Source organism: Tubulanus polymorphus, chromosome 5 (assembly GCF_964204645.1).
Source record: "Tubulanus polymorphus chromosome 5, tnTubPoly1.2, whole genome shotgun sequence".
Classification (NCBI taxonomy): Eukaryota; Metazoa; Nemertea; class Palaeonemertea; order Tubulaniformes; family Tubulanidae; genus Tubulanus; species Tubulanus polymorphus.
Genome location: NC_134029.1, coordinates 7,252,540 through 7,268,072, shown reverse-complemented (window position 1 = coordinate 7,268,072; position 15,533 = coordinate 7,252,540). Strand labels below are relative to the sequence as shown.

General features: G+C 40.0%; 1 protein-coding gene across 1 annotated transcript; it reads left to right on the top strand.

Moving 5' to 3' along the window:
• Positions 1-5,882: 5,882 nt before the first annotated feature.
• LOC141905521 (zinc finger protein 532-like) lies at positions 5,883-15,159 on the top strand. Its single transcript, XM_074794399.1, has 2 exons — positions 5,883-6,102; positions 7,289-15,159. Exon 2 carries the CDS (start codon positions 7,296-7,298, stop codon positions 11,172-11,174), a length of 3,879 nt encoding a protein of 1,292 aa, XP_074650500.1. The 5' UTR covers positions 5,883-6,102; positions 7,289-7,295; the 3' UTR covers positions 11,175-15,159.
• The last annotated feature ends 374 nt before the right edge of the window (positions 15,160-15,533 follow it).

Sequence of the window (15,533 nt, the reverse complement as noted above, 5' to 3'; positions counted from 1 at the left end):
CTGAGTCAGTTCTAAAAAGTGTCTCTAATATAGGTTAGGCCTATACGTATTTGTCTACAATTTTTTCTTAGACACTTTTGCTCTATTCCACATGAGGCGGGAGCTATAGGAACCCTCAACCTGGGGCTGATTTATTGGAAAATGGCTGGCAGGCGAGGGGTAGGCCTAGTAATGTACAGGATTAACGGAACACATCGACTATAAAAATCAGTGGAAAAATAACATTTTGCATTATTTGTAGTTGATTCATGTCTGAAAGCTATTGGATGGCTCGGGTTTTGCATAGCCCTAAAATATGGACACGGAAGGTTGAAAAATTCAGAATGATAAACACAAGCAATACAATAGAGTTTCTGTGAAGCAGCAGAAAGCTCTCTCAGCATGCTAGCTAGTTCACAGAAGTTAATGAGTTGCGCAACAAATCCCATCAGTTTTAAAGGAGGTTGATATGAAGAATTACTTGGGAACTCATGCTACCAGGCCTGGATACCTGAATAAATCAACTGCTTGTCATGTAACATCTTTTCTATTATTTCGAATGTTTTTTTATCCTACCGCACCTGGCAGAAACTCATACAGGGTAGGGGGTTTGAATTTGAAATAGGAAATCGAAGTACTTGATAGGTGAACATTCTAGAGCTGAGAAATTTGTTAGGCCTCAAATACACCTCCCCCCTGAATTGAAATAAGTGTCGAGTAGCATATGAGGTCTGTATAATGTACTTCTTGTGGAAACACTATCTGGGCTGAAATTGAAACATAAACTAGGCCTAAATAGTAAATGCTCAAAGTTTATGGGTGGATAAACCGTCTTATTTCACCACCTATTTATAAATTGTTAGTGATTGATTTATAAGTGCGTGATATTTTAGTCCTAATTGAATTTATCAATTAAAAATTGATTGTCTTTACGTCTATCGTTACTATGGTACATTTGACTGTACTGAGGCATGAGAAAAAAGATAGTAGGGATTAATTTCGCAACATTTCCCGTGCATTTGAAGCCCTAAGCCTGTTATTATTCCTAGTCTGTAATTTCCTCGATCATTATCATTACCTCTGGGTTGGCGGAAGCAATTTGTGAATGCTACAACCAGGGGATTAGCAGAATTTTTTGTAAGCTTGGAGGTGTCACCAGCGAGTGCCGAAAGCGGGAAGCTCGAAGTACAGCGGGTCTGCGGCCCTCTCCCAGAAAAATCTTAGATGCTCATATGCATTTTCCCAGCATTTGGACCATAGGCCTATAATGCCGCTGATGTTGAGCGAGAACTTGTATTTGAGTGGAAATTAAAGATTACAAATTTGGGTCGAACGGATTATCTTCTCTTAACAGGATTTATTTGAATTGTCCAATATTATCCGAATAAAGCTAGGGTTTAAGAAACTATCAAATCAATAACTGATTTATTATATAGAGGAGTTTCTTTTCAAATACATGTCGATCTAAAATTGATTTGAAAAGCATGATTTTAAGTCTTAGCCCAAGTTTGGGATTCCTATCATTCCTAAAGATATGTCTACTTCAATTTGATTGATTTGTAAGCAATATTTCATCAGGACTGTATGCCCACTTGTTTTTAAAGGTGCTTCAAACTCCTTTAATCTTAAGAAAATTCAATTTTGAGAAATAGGCTATTAGAAATTTGTGTCTAATTTGTAGTTGTACAATGAACTATGCCGTAATCATTACAATCGGGATATGTTTTCACCTTAGTAGGACTAGGGGGTTGTCAAATTAGAAACTTGAGTTGAGATAATGTTTAAGATAGAAATTGCTTACGAAACGACCAAATTAATGGTACCGAGATAAACAGTACTGATTTAGGAGCTGTCTACAGTACGGTATTTGGAATATGAAAGAATATAAAAAAAAGACTTCCTCGATATTTGAAACCTCGATGAAAACATTGTTTGTTTTTTCTGCTTTTCAAAAAAATTTAAAAACCATTGCTGGTGCTAGTAACATTTATGTCAAACTGGTCAGAAAACTATAGCAAATGCCAGTTGCTGTAGGCTTTCCATTTCATTTATTTTGACACACAGTGAAATGATGAGAAGCATCCGCATCAGGCTGCATCTTCTTCCCTGAACCTAGCCTTATACTCCCTCTGCGGAGAGGAAATAGTCCCTCATTGAGAATATTGAATAATTGCCACTCACCCCTGCGCGCGTAGTGGACGTGCCCGAATAATATATCTCTGACAAGGCAGATGTGCGTATGAATAGAACGAAGCATGCTATTTACACTCACCCAGCCGAGTTTCCATGCAGGTCAGATTTGTGTGTATACGCTATACTGCATGTGCGGTGTATGAACTGAAGTGAAAAATTCTTTCTGCGTATTATGTGCTCATTTGTGGTAAGTCGGGTGATTTTTGAATGAAATAGGTAGAGAGAGAAAGAGAGGCTTTCTCGATCCTGTTACATGACGTGTTTTAGTTAGGTGTGTAGTTATATGAATGATTCATTATTGCAATGGCTTACACTCGAGAGCTGTCTCGAAATTCAAATCATATTCGAGTCTGATCCATTGGTCTATTTAGGTATCATTGGCAACTGCAATCATAGTAAGGTAAAGTAGATATGTTTTATAGGAAGCCTAATAAATCATTGTACATTCGCAAAGCTTATTGGCTAGCTATTTTTTTTTTGCTGAAATAGCTATGTCCACAAAAAGGTTATGTAGTTGTATCTGTGCGGTCAAACTATCTTAGCTTTGAAGTAACTTGACACTAAGCCAGCCACGTGGGTACCTTATGTTCTACATGCCCGTAATAGTATACTACTGGGTGCGCGCGTAAAATAGTGTTCTAACAGAAACGATGTTTTGTGATCATGGCCATGAATAATCGTTGCATTTTGATTTATGTTGAGGAATGTCCTTTATAAACGATTAGCCCCTCTGTCCATGGGGCATCTTTGGCTACAATGCATTTGTATCGTTTTCCTCTGAGCCTGTATTCAATGCATAGTTAAAGGTTGGGGCGAATGAAGTTAATCATACGATAAAAACCCACTATGTACAAATTAAAAGAATTAATCAGTTTAAAGTTAATCATGTTAAATATAGGCCTACGAGATATCAGGATGAATTCAAATTATATACACTCAAGTATGGGTGTAAGTGAAGTATAATAGTTAAAGCAAAATCAAAATTCTAATTAGCTTAAAGCGATTTGGATTGGGCCTGATCAGTTTACCTTCCTCCAATGATGGTAACTTTGGTCACAAATTTCGCTACCAATGTCTCTTGGATGACCGGACAGTTTAAACGTTGGAAATAAGGTTCACGGATGGAGTCTCGGCGATGAGATTTATTGGGTTGGCTTGAACTGATTATCTGTCATAACAAATGTTTTTAATTTCAGAAGTGGTCATATGCTCAACAGACGATTTGTGGACATCCTTAGTGTATATAATTAAAAGCTATTATGTAACTGATTGTGGGAGATGTGCTGAAAAAAATGTCATTAGATAAAAAAGGTAATGCATAAATGATACGTATGTCAAAACATTTTTACTGAGGTTTTATCTTATTAGTTCTTAAAAACAAGAGGGAGGCAATGAAATATTTGAGGAAATTTGAATATATCAGGGTCCCTACGACTTCTTGATTCCTTAAAAACTTCTTCTAAATGGAAGATGTTTTTGAAGGAGCTTGAAACTCCATTAATTTGAGCAAAATGCCAGAAAATCCTTTAAACTTCCTTCAATTTTGAGAAATAGGCGATGAGATACTTCACGAGTTGTACATTAGACTGCGCCTAAATCATTACAGATGGAACCAAGATTTTTTTATGCCCAATTAGGCGGTTACCGAATTAGAAACTGAGATCGGTGTGTCAAAGATAGAACATTGCTTATGAAACCATCGAATTGATGGTTCACCGAGATAAACAGTACTGATTTAGGTGGAGTCTACTGTAATTATGATATAAAAGCGATGCAGATGCTTCCTTGAAATATGAAATTTCCTCCTTTTAAACTTCTTGAAAACTCCTTATATCCAGAAATGACTGATCTGTTGGGACCTTATATATGGACCACCCGCTTCCACCCCCAGTTTGGGGTCTGTGGGGACAACCAATGGAGCAATGCTTCGCTGCGCTTGCTAAGAAGAAATTTCGAATGTTTTCGAGCTGTAAATCGGATTATTCATCTGACTTGAACGACAATCGCTTGTAGAATGCGAAATTTGTAACGATTCTCTCCACGATCTATATTTCAGGATGACCAGATTTTATCGTTTATATCGATGTGTTGTGTACATGTATCGTCTAAATATGAAGGCATATTAGTGAAGTACTGTATTGATCAGAAACAATAAGCGGGTAGCAGGTATGTATGATAGCAAAAATCGAAAACTTTCTGTGCATATTGTGTGTATATGTGTGTACTACGCGACTGCTTTGACTTCGACGATGACTTTTCATTGAATTTTCTTTTTATCATCGCCGCGCAAAATTCTGTGCTTTTTTTGTGTACGTTAAAAACCGAAAATGTGGACCAGTGGCACAGAATGTGACCTACTTTTAAACGGCTATCCAATTATGTTCGAGTACGGAACAGGCGCGGTGGCATATGTAAGAAGATAATGATATAAAAGAATTTTATGAATCTGTTGTATGGTTGTATGGTTAAGCCTGACACGGTATCTACCGTTTGATTGAACATCGGTGAAAAGATTTCCGGTTTTTCGAATATTCTCTAGTCCAATGGCTTTTGTGCTCCGATGATGAACGGTGGGTGATATTTGAGTCTGGCCCAATTGAATGTTCATTCTATAGGTTTCTAGCTAATTGGTATAATATTTATTCAGTAAACAGTTACTGTTGGACATCTGTTACTGCCTGCTTTGTGCCAAAGTATTCCAGTTATTCCAGTTGTTGGATCATGGTACATCATACTGGAAAGTACCACCTAACCTAAAACTAATTTTAAAAAACCTAAACTTTCATTAATTATGTTATACAGTAGACTCTGCCATAGCCCTGGATCTGGTCAGCTCAAATAATCGCTTCGCTGGACAATCTGAAAATATTTTGTCGTCCCATTCTTTCCTTGAAATAATATTCTGACCCGGATCCAGTTGCCCCAGATTTTTGCTCAACTCGGATATTTTCAGTCAAACTTTCTTTCAACGGGACTATCACGATGTCCATCAATAGTGATAACTGTATGCCGTGTCAAAAAGGTTTTCAGTGAATTTTTGTCAGGCCTAGCCTACTTGTCTGGTTGACTGATCGTTAAGTTGAACCTGTGGTTGGACATATCTAGTGATGATTTTGTAAAATGTTAACCCCGAGGATGAAGATGACACCGGCCTTAAGCATGAAGTTCTTTTTCGAACTGGTCAGCTACTTTCGTCCGTCAGGTTTAACTTATTTATACATTGGGCTGAATCGATACTCACCTTAGTTAAACCTAGGAGTTATATTCACTATTATGAACCAGGCAGACGCCACGAGATACTGGTGCCAAGTTCAGGATTATTTTTGAAACTAGTGGAAAGCCCGCGGAAACCACGGGTGATTATTAAACGTAGAACTTCCGAAATCTACACCTTAAGGATAAAGATAAAAGTCGTTTATAGATCTAGGATGCTGGACTTAGGGCCCGTGATACTCCATCTTGGTGAGCCTCTTTTTTCCATACAAAGTATTCGAGTCGAAGTTTAAGCAGTCGTTATTGCTATTGCTATTGTTATCGCGTAGTGTAGGTTATTATTCTACCTACCGCCCCTATCGACATAATGGAAGTACTATTGTAAACAGGCGCTGTACTTCCAGCATATAATGGACTGTCAGTCTATCGCGATGATTCATAAGCCTGGTGATTATTGTGTTCGGTATAGTGAACAACAGTGGATATCCACCAGACAAATAACCACAAACCAATGCGTTTATGGCGTACATTGACTTTATGAACCGTGAGAGAATTTACTGTGTGTTGAATGTTGTACAGTACACCGCAGTATTTCCTATATATACATTTAATTCCAATCTACTGTTGTCGCGTACGTTTACGCATTAAGTTCGGTGAATTTTCGCCGGACTGTTGCGACGAAACTAAAAACTTCAACCCGTAAGCCGGTAAGTTCCGGTAAGTACTATGCAGTATGTCACACCTTCGCGATGTGGTAGACCGTTAAGATTGTCATGTTATGTGCGTAGAAATTATGAAAGTTTTTTGCGCGTATTTATCTTCGATAAAGTTTCAATTATTTTCCGTACGGGTAACCATTTACGGGTAACCTAGTCGTTGAATGTTTGATTCGGGTGAATCCATTTCAGAACCTGGGAATTCTGATAAGCATTACCAATCAACTTAAAAGTGTTAGTCATATACACGGCATCGACCGAGAATGCTGTCGTTCGGAAGAAATGAGAGTATTTCGAATCTCATCGAGTATGCATTGGCCGGGAATGATTTTCGGTTGCCTGGGTGAAACTCTTGTGATGTCGAATCATCAAAATTTCAGCAGTGCCCACCGATCATCGCGTACTGTCGTCGTCGATGTGATGAAGAACTGTTGCCATGGAAACATGATTATATTTCCCTGGAGCTAAATCTGAACTGACTAATACGTCGGTTATGCGTGGCTCACGTCACTACTCATCCAACCTTACCACTACTCATCCAACCTTACCGCCGAGTTCCTCAGTACATCTGGGGTATCCGGTTTTATCTCGTTTCGAGCAACTTCAGTCGAAGTTTGATCGACGTTATTTTTCTATCGGTGAGCGGAGGTTATAATTTGATTGATGATGTCTCGCGTCGTAACGCAATCAGACTGATGACATTTTGTTCGGTGATTGGCTGAGTCTGCTGTTGACGAATGTTCGAAACGCGAACGATAAAGATCCATATAAACTACAGTAAACTCCATCTTTCTCAGTGTTGCATTTTGACCATAGTTAACAGAGTCGACCGCATACCCTGTTGTAAGTCTCTCCATATCAATTTTGTAAAAGTCATCGAATTGAGTAAAATAAACCTCCGACATGGCCAACTATGATTTCTGAATAACTCGGACCACAAAAAAGAATCATTTTATGATTTTCTGATGTATTTTCTGATCCGTAACTCTGGTTTAACTGGACCCAGTTTGTCTTAAGATAGGCAAGGTTTACTGTAGATTTTTTTTTTTTAGTTCACCAGTAAGGCAGAGTCTACAGTAACAAGTACCATAGAACTCAGTTCTACACTAACTTAGTTCTATGCAAACTCAGTTCTATGCAAGTACTGACTGATAGTAATGTATATTATCAATGCGTTCTCTTTTCAGAATAACGATGGATGACTGTTTTCAGGATCTGATGGCGGCGTATGATATTTCGGACATACCGACCGTCACGAAAGAAAAATCCGACAATAACAACATTGAAAACTTCAACTTGAAACCGGATATTCATCAGGGCCGCCGTTCCGAAGATTTGGTTGCGAACAAACTGAACAGGCCGCCACCCGGAGATCACGTGCCGTTGAATATACCGACTTTCTGTAGTCATCCGGATGACCAGAATCAGTCCGGCGATTCCTCCGTGCACTTGAACAGTCTGGAAAAACTTGAGCGATTGGTCCGCGCGGAGCCGCAAAAACCAAAACGTAGGCGATCGCGCGCGATCAAACAGAATCTCATGGCGAACAATTCGCCGATTCTTAAAGTTCCTCAATTTACCGGACGACAACCTAACAATCAGTTACCGTTATCTAATCACCGTCAGCACACACCTCCGTTCGGAGTCCTGCCGTTACCCGAAAACTGTCACGTGCAACATTTCCCGCAGCCACATGTTCCATTACCGGGTCAAATGAATATTCCACGCAATCCGTTTCCCGCGCGCGGATTCATGAATCATTTTATCCCGCGGTTAAGGGATCACCCGCCTCCCATTCCGCCGAATGAATGTTTCCAAACGTATCAGATACCGATGTCGAGAGCGCGCGGTCCGCCGTTGACGATGATGCCTCCGCCGTCTCGCGTTCCGTTGCAGTTTCCACCTGCCGCGCCGCCGCAATTTCACGGTTTCTTCAATCATCAAAACAACGCGCACGCCGCGGGTATGATTCATATGAGAAATAACAGTCCGATGTGCGTAAATAACGGAATGTTCGGCCCGCATAATCTGGACTTGATACCGATGAATAACGGTATGGTTCCAGTGATTCCCGGTTCGATGCATATGGACATGTACGATGACGGACGAAATATGTCACCGCGAGGAGGACACGGCAGACGACCATCTTCGGACAGTCGCCGGAGCACGTCTTCTACACCGGACGTAATGCCAGTATCGAAATCCGTTTGTGGAACAGCCGGTGAAGTTCGACTATCGCCTAGTTTGAACTCAGTATCGCCGCAAACGGACGGAAATTCGCCACCGAAATCTAACCAGGAACCACCGACTACATCTCCGCAGAATCCCACCCCTACGACGACGACCAAAGCTCCGAAAGGCGTTACCAACGCGAAAAAGAAGAAATTAGACAGCTCGTTCGTTTCGGGGGGAGTGACCGTCGTGACGATGCTGAGCCACGAGAATCCGCTTCCGAAATACGTTCCGACGATCGCTGCAGCGGATAAAATACACGCGCCGACGTCGGTTCACGAGTGCAAGTCGTGCAACGATACATTCCTGTTCGAATCGAGTCTAAAAGAGCATATGGATCGCGCGAGCGTCGAAATCAGCTACTACTGCGACGTGTGCAGCACGAATTTAACTTTCTACAATAAATGCGCGCACATTCAGCACGTGCGCGAGCACACCGAAACGGGTATCACACCGAAATACGACGATCTGAAGGTGAACGTTTTGTTGCTGGCGCCGAAAGAGAAACAACTTCTCGAATCGTCGAAAACGAAGAATTCCGATTCGCAACCGGCCGAAAATACCGACCGTTTGAATATAATTTCCGACGACATATTTTGTCCCGAGTGTCCGATGAGGTTTAAAACGTCCGACGAACTGGCCGATCATTTCCAGGGCAGCGGAAAAATGAGCCTCGACGACGTTTGCGCTCACTGTCAGTTACCGTTGCCGAGCGCGTGTAGTTTGAAAGCTCACACACGTATACATCAGCGGATACTGCCGCAGGTGTGTCCCGAATGCGGTCTGAACATCATATCGAAGGAAGGCTTTGCCGATCACATCAAAGTGAAGTGCTTGCATTTATCGCGTACAGTTCGTTACATGTGCAACATTTGCGACGGCCTGTTCGAGGAGCAGTCGGCCGCGAATAAACACATGCGCTCGAAACACGCCGACGGCTATTTCAAGTGTCACCGATGTCCGATGGCGTTTAAATCGCGCGAGAGTTTCTTCGGGCATTTCTCGACGACGCACGGCGATCTGAACCCGGAAGAGGGTCACACGTGGATTGTGAAATGCCCGATGTGCAATACCGTGTTTCGCAAGGCGAACGTGCTCAATGGACACATTCAGAAACATTACGCCGACGAAATGAAATACCGCAAGTATCGGTATCAGTGTTTCTTGTGCTCGGAATTGGCCAAAAAGAAAGTCGATCTCGTCAATCATCTGGCTAAAGTTCATAAATGTCATTATACCCGATGCGATAAGTGTAATTTCACTTGTCACAACAATGCCGAGTTCCTGGCGCATATCAAAGTTTGTAGCGGCATTGTGTGTAACAGCGTCATAGAAAAAGCGACAGTCGGCTCTTCGCCGGGAAAAGGGAACAAAAGATCAAGCGGGAATTCCTCGTCGAAGCCGTGTACGACTTCAGAGTCATTAAAGTCCTTGTACGCGCCGTATGAATGTCCGATTTGTTTCAATAAATATTTCTACCGAGATAGTCTGTACAAACATCGTAAAGTCCACGAAAAACAAGGCCATTTCATCTGTTTGCTGTGCTCGCGCATATTCCCCGATAAGAACAGTCAAAAAGAACATTCGCGCACGTGCTGGAAAGCCAAGTCCAACCAACAGATGCGAGAGCTCGATATCCATTTCTGCAAAACGTGCAACGATACGTTCGTGTCGAAAAGCGACCTCGAAAAACACGTCAAAAATGCGCATAGTAAGAAGAACGTGGCGATCTTGCCGAAATCGACGTCGTCGAATGAGTCGTCGGTTTTCGAAGCGTTAGAGGTGGAAAATAGTAACGAAGGACGAACGGTCGAAAATGAATTGAACGATATGTTCGACACTAGTGAAAAGACGCCCACCGAGCCCCCTGTCCCCGAGAAACATATTTGTCCGCGGTGCTCGATGGTGTTCGACACGAAGGAACTCATGCTAATCCACAGTAAGAAATCGCATACGAGTTCATTATTCAAATACGTGTGCTATATTTGTCGCGATTGTCAAGTTTATAAGGCGTTCCATCGCCGAGACTATCTCGAAAAGCACATCATCAATTTCCACAAGATTCCGCGCGCTAAAATCGACTATTCTCGATTTCCCGACGAAGTCGTGGTCCCTTCTTCAGCTACTTCATCGGCTGAACCTAAATCCGCATCGGAAGTGGTGAAAACTCAATTGGCTGAAAGTAAATCCGACGTTGCCGTGCCAGAAGTGGCAAAAGTTGAGTCCACTCGACGTTATGATAATAACAATAAACGTAAACTATCTTCTCATCTTCTGCCTGAAATTGCTATAAAACGTTCGAAATCCGTCGAGAATGATGCCGAAGAGGAGGAAAGTGAGGAGAGTAGTTCAGACGATGATGATGACGACGATGATGATGATGATGATGATGGTGAGTTGTATCAATGTTCTAGCTGTTCGTTTACGAGCCGAAACAAAGGCGCGTATGAGGACCACGTCGCCGAACATCGGGCCGAGGAAGAGTCGATTGATTGTCCCGAGTGCGGAGTCAGTTTCGTCGTCGAGCGCACGTTGCGCAATCACTTGTTGATCGTGCATAAAGTTCGTGACTACGAGAAATACTCGCGTCGACGACGCGCGCGAAAGCAATTTGACGATCACATTGTTGTGTTGCCGAGCGGCGAGGTCGATCGCGTGCGCAACGGCGCTGTCGCCGCTGTCGTCGACAGTGACTCGAGTAATGAAATGCAACACGAACTCGAATGTCGTCGGTGTCGCAAAGAATTCGACACGGAAATCGGCTTGAAAAAACATATCGAACGAGCCCATCCGAATTGGCGTGGATCGGCATCGGCGAAAAAGCGTTCGAAAAGGACGTAATTTTTTCCGTGCGGATGTCGCGAATGTCGCCGGTTCGATAAAGTAGTTGACTTGAAGTGGACAAAAGATGCAAATGGTACGGATTGGCTCACGACATACAGTGACAATGTTTCTTTTTGTGATCAATGGTAGTGTAACTGTGCATGACAATTCAACGCATTTACGTGTTCAAATATATTTTCTCTGCGATATGTTTATTTTGTTCCGTTGTGTTTTTTTTTATGAAGCTGGAGCAAACTACATTAATGATGTAGTGATGATTGTTTTATTGATACGAATAGTAGTCATTATTTCTATGCATGTTTCTAGACATCTACAGTAGATATTTTCTTCCGTTGTTGTATTATTTTTCCTATTATTAATAGGTTTAGTTGATCGCAGATTTCTGTGTGTTGTACGTATAATACAAACGTATTGTCTATTCGGAATCAATCTATTGTCAATATTGCGGGTTTTGATATGTTTTTGATGAGCTATCAGACACTATTACAGTAGGGGCTGTTCGTAGAGGACATACTTGAAATTATGCTGATTACACTGTATGTAATTTCAAGCATTATGTTCGTAGGTAGAAGTGGTCAACTTTTATGAGTGGCTACCTACCTGTAGTTATGTATAGACTCTACGAATGGCCCTCATCGCATTTCAATAATTGTAAGTCTTTCGTCTAGGTACTGATTCATTCATTGTTGTCTAGATCTAGAAAAACCTGTGTCGCTATTCTTTCCAGTTGAAAGAATCTGATGATTGATTTTTAACATGAGAATGAATTATTTGCTCTTGGTATGACCCGGTACACTTGTCATGGATCATGGATTGAAAAACTGAAGTAAATGAATACTTACATCTAGGGTTCTTATAGGTTTTGGGAAGTGGGAATTTTTTCTCCAAGCCCTTGAAAAACTTTGAAGAGGTATGGAAAATCAGAAAATGGTCTCAAAATAAAATGATAACAAACTTAATGAAAACACTTTGTCTATGGTATCGATAATTGACACTTATTTACTTTGATTGGGCTTACACATTGCCTGTTCTATCTAGGTTGGCAATGTGTAACTTAGGGGTATGGAAAATTTATAATCTGAATATGGAAAAGTTATGGAAAATGAAATTGGGAAACCTGTAAGAACCCTGTTTACATCTTGTTGACACAGAGCTGCCATCAGTTCCTGATTTTTTCTGTATTTCTTATACTGATTTTTTGGCTGTTTTACTGGTGGTACATAGAAAGGGAAAGGTGTTACGAATGACCCTTACTGACAATATCTGATAAATTTGGAACTTTCAACAAACAAAATGTGATTCAATTGATGAATTTGATCTGTCACTGAATAAGAAGTGAAATTGTTGTCAGCAATATGGGCAGCTCTTGTATGTCTCGCTGAACATACCAACATTGTTGAAATAATATATCATGCTATATGAGTGTATACAGGAACAACTGACTGAACATCTTGTACCAACATGAAAGTTTAATCCCGCCTGGAAATCTTATGTGTACTGTGTAAATCTTGTAACCATTAGTGGAGCATGTATACGCACAACAAGCTCTTAAGAGGGGTATAGACCGGAGTACTGTTTCACTGTCTGTAGATATATATGACTAAAAGGGTTAACTAGATCTATTTATAGCTGTTATCTCTGGCACTCTGACTGCCAGTTATTTGCATAGCAGTTACTGATTACATTATACAGCTGTGCTGTGCTGTGCTGTGCCTAGGTTGGTTATGTATTGATCTGAATATTCGAGTAAACCCATTGGAAGCATTGTCGAGATATACACAGTACTTATGATGCCATATCCTGTTGTTATACTCTATAATCGGCATCTACTATAATCGGCATGATTCACATTGGTGAAATACGATAATTGAGCATTATCTAAAATTTACAATGTTTCGAAAAATGCTTTCTATTAGAGTTGCTCCATGCCAGCAGAATTTTAGACGCACCATGGCTGTATTCAACCAGATATCAGGGTGAAACTGAACTGTTGAAGTTCATCTGGACATTCTATCTGGTATGCATAGTACATAACAGCAATGAATTCAGTAAACAAAAATGTAGAATCTGTCACTGGTTAAAAAGAGGGCATATCATGAACCCAGAAGCTTGTTTATTTCTAACGCATAGATCAGAAAAATAGATCTGTACAATTTTTTTGTCATGACACAAATGACATTTAACGGGTTTAGATCCACTCCACCCTTTTGTGATTCGTTTGATTTTTTGCACTATATTTATATATGAACTGAAATGGACCAGTCAGTGATTTCTATGAACGCTTATACATCAGAACAACTTCAGCAGTGATTTTATGAAACTTGTCTTCAATCTGTTTTTCCTATGTTATATCTTCTGGTGCTTTACTATTAATACTTGTTTTTTACATTGTCAATTATTACTATTTTTCTACTCCACGCTCATGTAAATAATATTAATGATGAATATGAATGAAATTAGAAAAAAACATTGACGTTTTAATCTTCGATGTAAATAAGAATTAATACGCTTTATTGCGTTATAAATGTCTTTTTTGATCTCCTACGTGTAAACCAAAAAAATGATCTAGGGCCTCGAGTTAAAAAAAATGAAAACCTTGTTTCTCCTAATCAGCCGGGTCACTTACGTAAATTGCAATAAAATTTGTCATCAGTTTATTTCTATTGCTGCCAGGTCTGTTATGGTTTAGCCTGATCATGATTTAAAAATAAAGTAATGCGCAGGGTAGATAGGCTAGATAGGCGGCTGGCCGTGTCGACTTTTAAGCTCGGCAGAAAGGAGAGACAAGGTATCAATTTTTTTAGTATAAGCTACTAGTTGTATGGATGTCTGCTTGGTAATCGAGATGCCTCGAGATGTGTAGTGTATTTTTAATGAGAAATGAAAGAAATATCTAACAGAATGTTACATAGTGAGTATGCCAAATAGTCTTTATTATCCAGTCACCCAACTTACCATATGTGCTCCATAGAAAATGTTTGCTGGTTATGTTTGAGGTCATTATGCAGAAAGTCATGAAGGCCAGTCAATTTTTGATTAGGTAAAGTAATGTGTTAATGGAATCCAGTGTTCTCCACAAAAGGTTTTAAAGGGCCTATTTTATATCCACCACTCTGAAAATCAGCCAACCCTTATGAAATGTCTTCTGCACTAACCAGGGTCGACGTGAATATTCTATCAATGCTGATCATTGCTTGAAATATCGAGCTAAGTATAGAAGATTACACCAAAATTTAGCTTAAGTTTGTGTATTTTTTGGAGGATCGGAAGCCTTGCTGCTTCAGTAGCCTAAATTTCATACACTCAACAATGAATGCAGCCCCTTAAAAATTCCAGCATATGGAGAACACTGGAATCCTGATGAAAGAAGTATTTATGTTCCAGCCTATACTTGTATGCCAATGAGATTAGTAAGAGAAATTGTCTAGTTCAGCGTTTCTTAAAATGATGTCATGTTTGTGATCGAGTTTTGTAAGAGCTTCAAATAAACCGTACTTAAATAAATATCCCATCCTTCAAGGGTCATCACTCATTTGTATGGCGTGTATTTACAATATATTTGAACACCTCGATGCATTTAGTCGTAACTGAAAAATTGAATTGATATAGGGAGATATTTGTCACCTTTGTTCATTTTAATCTCACTGTACAGAATGCAAGCAGTGTAATCTACATAGAGATGAAATATTTTTGTACTTTCTTCTCCCTAATCAATGAATAATTATATAAACTGGTACTATTATAATCCGTGTATATGTATACCGGGGTATTACGAGATGTCTGGCTTGATTTATGGAAGATCTATATAGAAAAAAAACTTGTAGATTTACTCTTATGCTCACAATGTTCGGTGAAACGTGTCGTTTCGATCTTTGCAGGTGCTGGTTTCACCGATTCGAGTGTATGTAAATGATAAACAGTTACATCGACATTATTACACATGTTCACTATATTCATTGAATAAAAAGTGATTTTTGATTTACGCTCAAGTCAGAGAAGTTTTTTCAATTGATGAATTTAATCACATTTCGGGATTTTTGAAGCAGTATGGGTTGCTGTGCAATTGGATAAACAGTATTCCTTATTCATCTGTTCAGGGAGTTGGCCTCCCTGATCTCTCTCTGTTCACACTAGAACAATTGGGTACGGAGCCGGATACACTCCAGCATACCAAGTAGATCTAATGTCGATATTCCCTACAGATGATTAATGCGTAAATAATAATTTAGCCTGTAATAATCACTTAATTAGATGTGTCGTGGATTTATGTATCGGCATTTGAAATAGCTTGAAAAATTATTATCGATTGTGAAGTTTAATGAAGAGAATCTGACTTTCGATCCTTATTACTGTCTA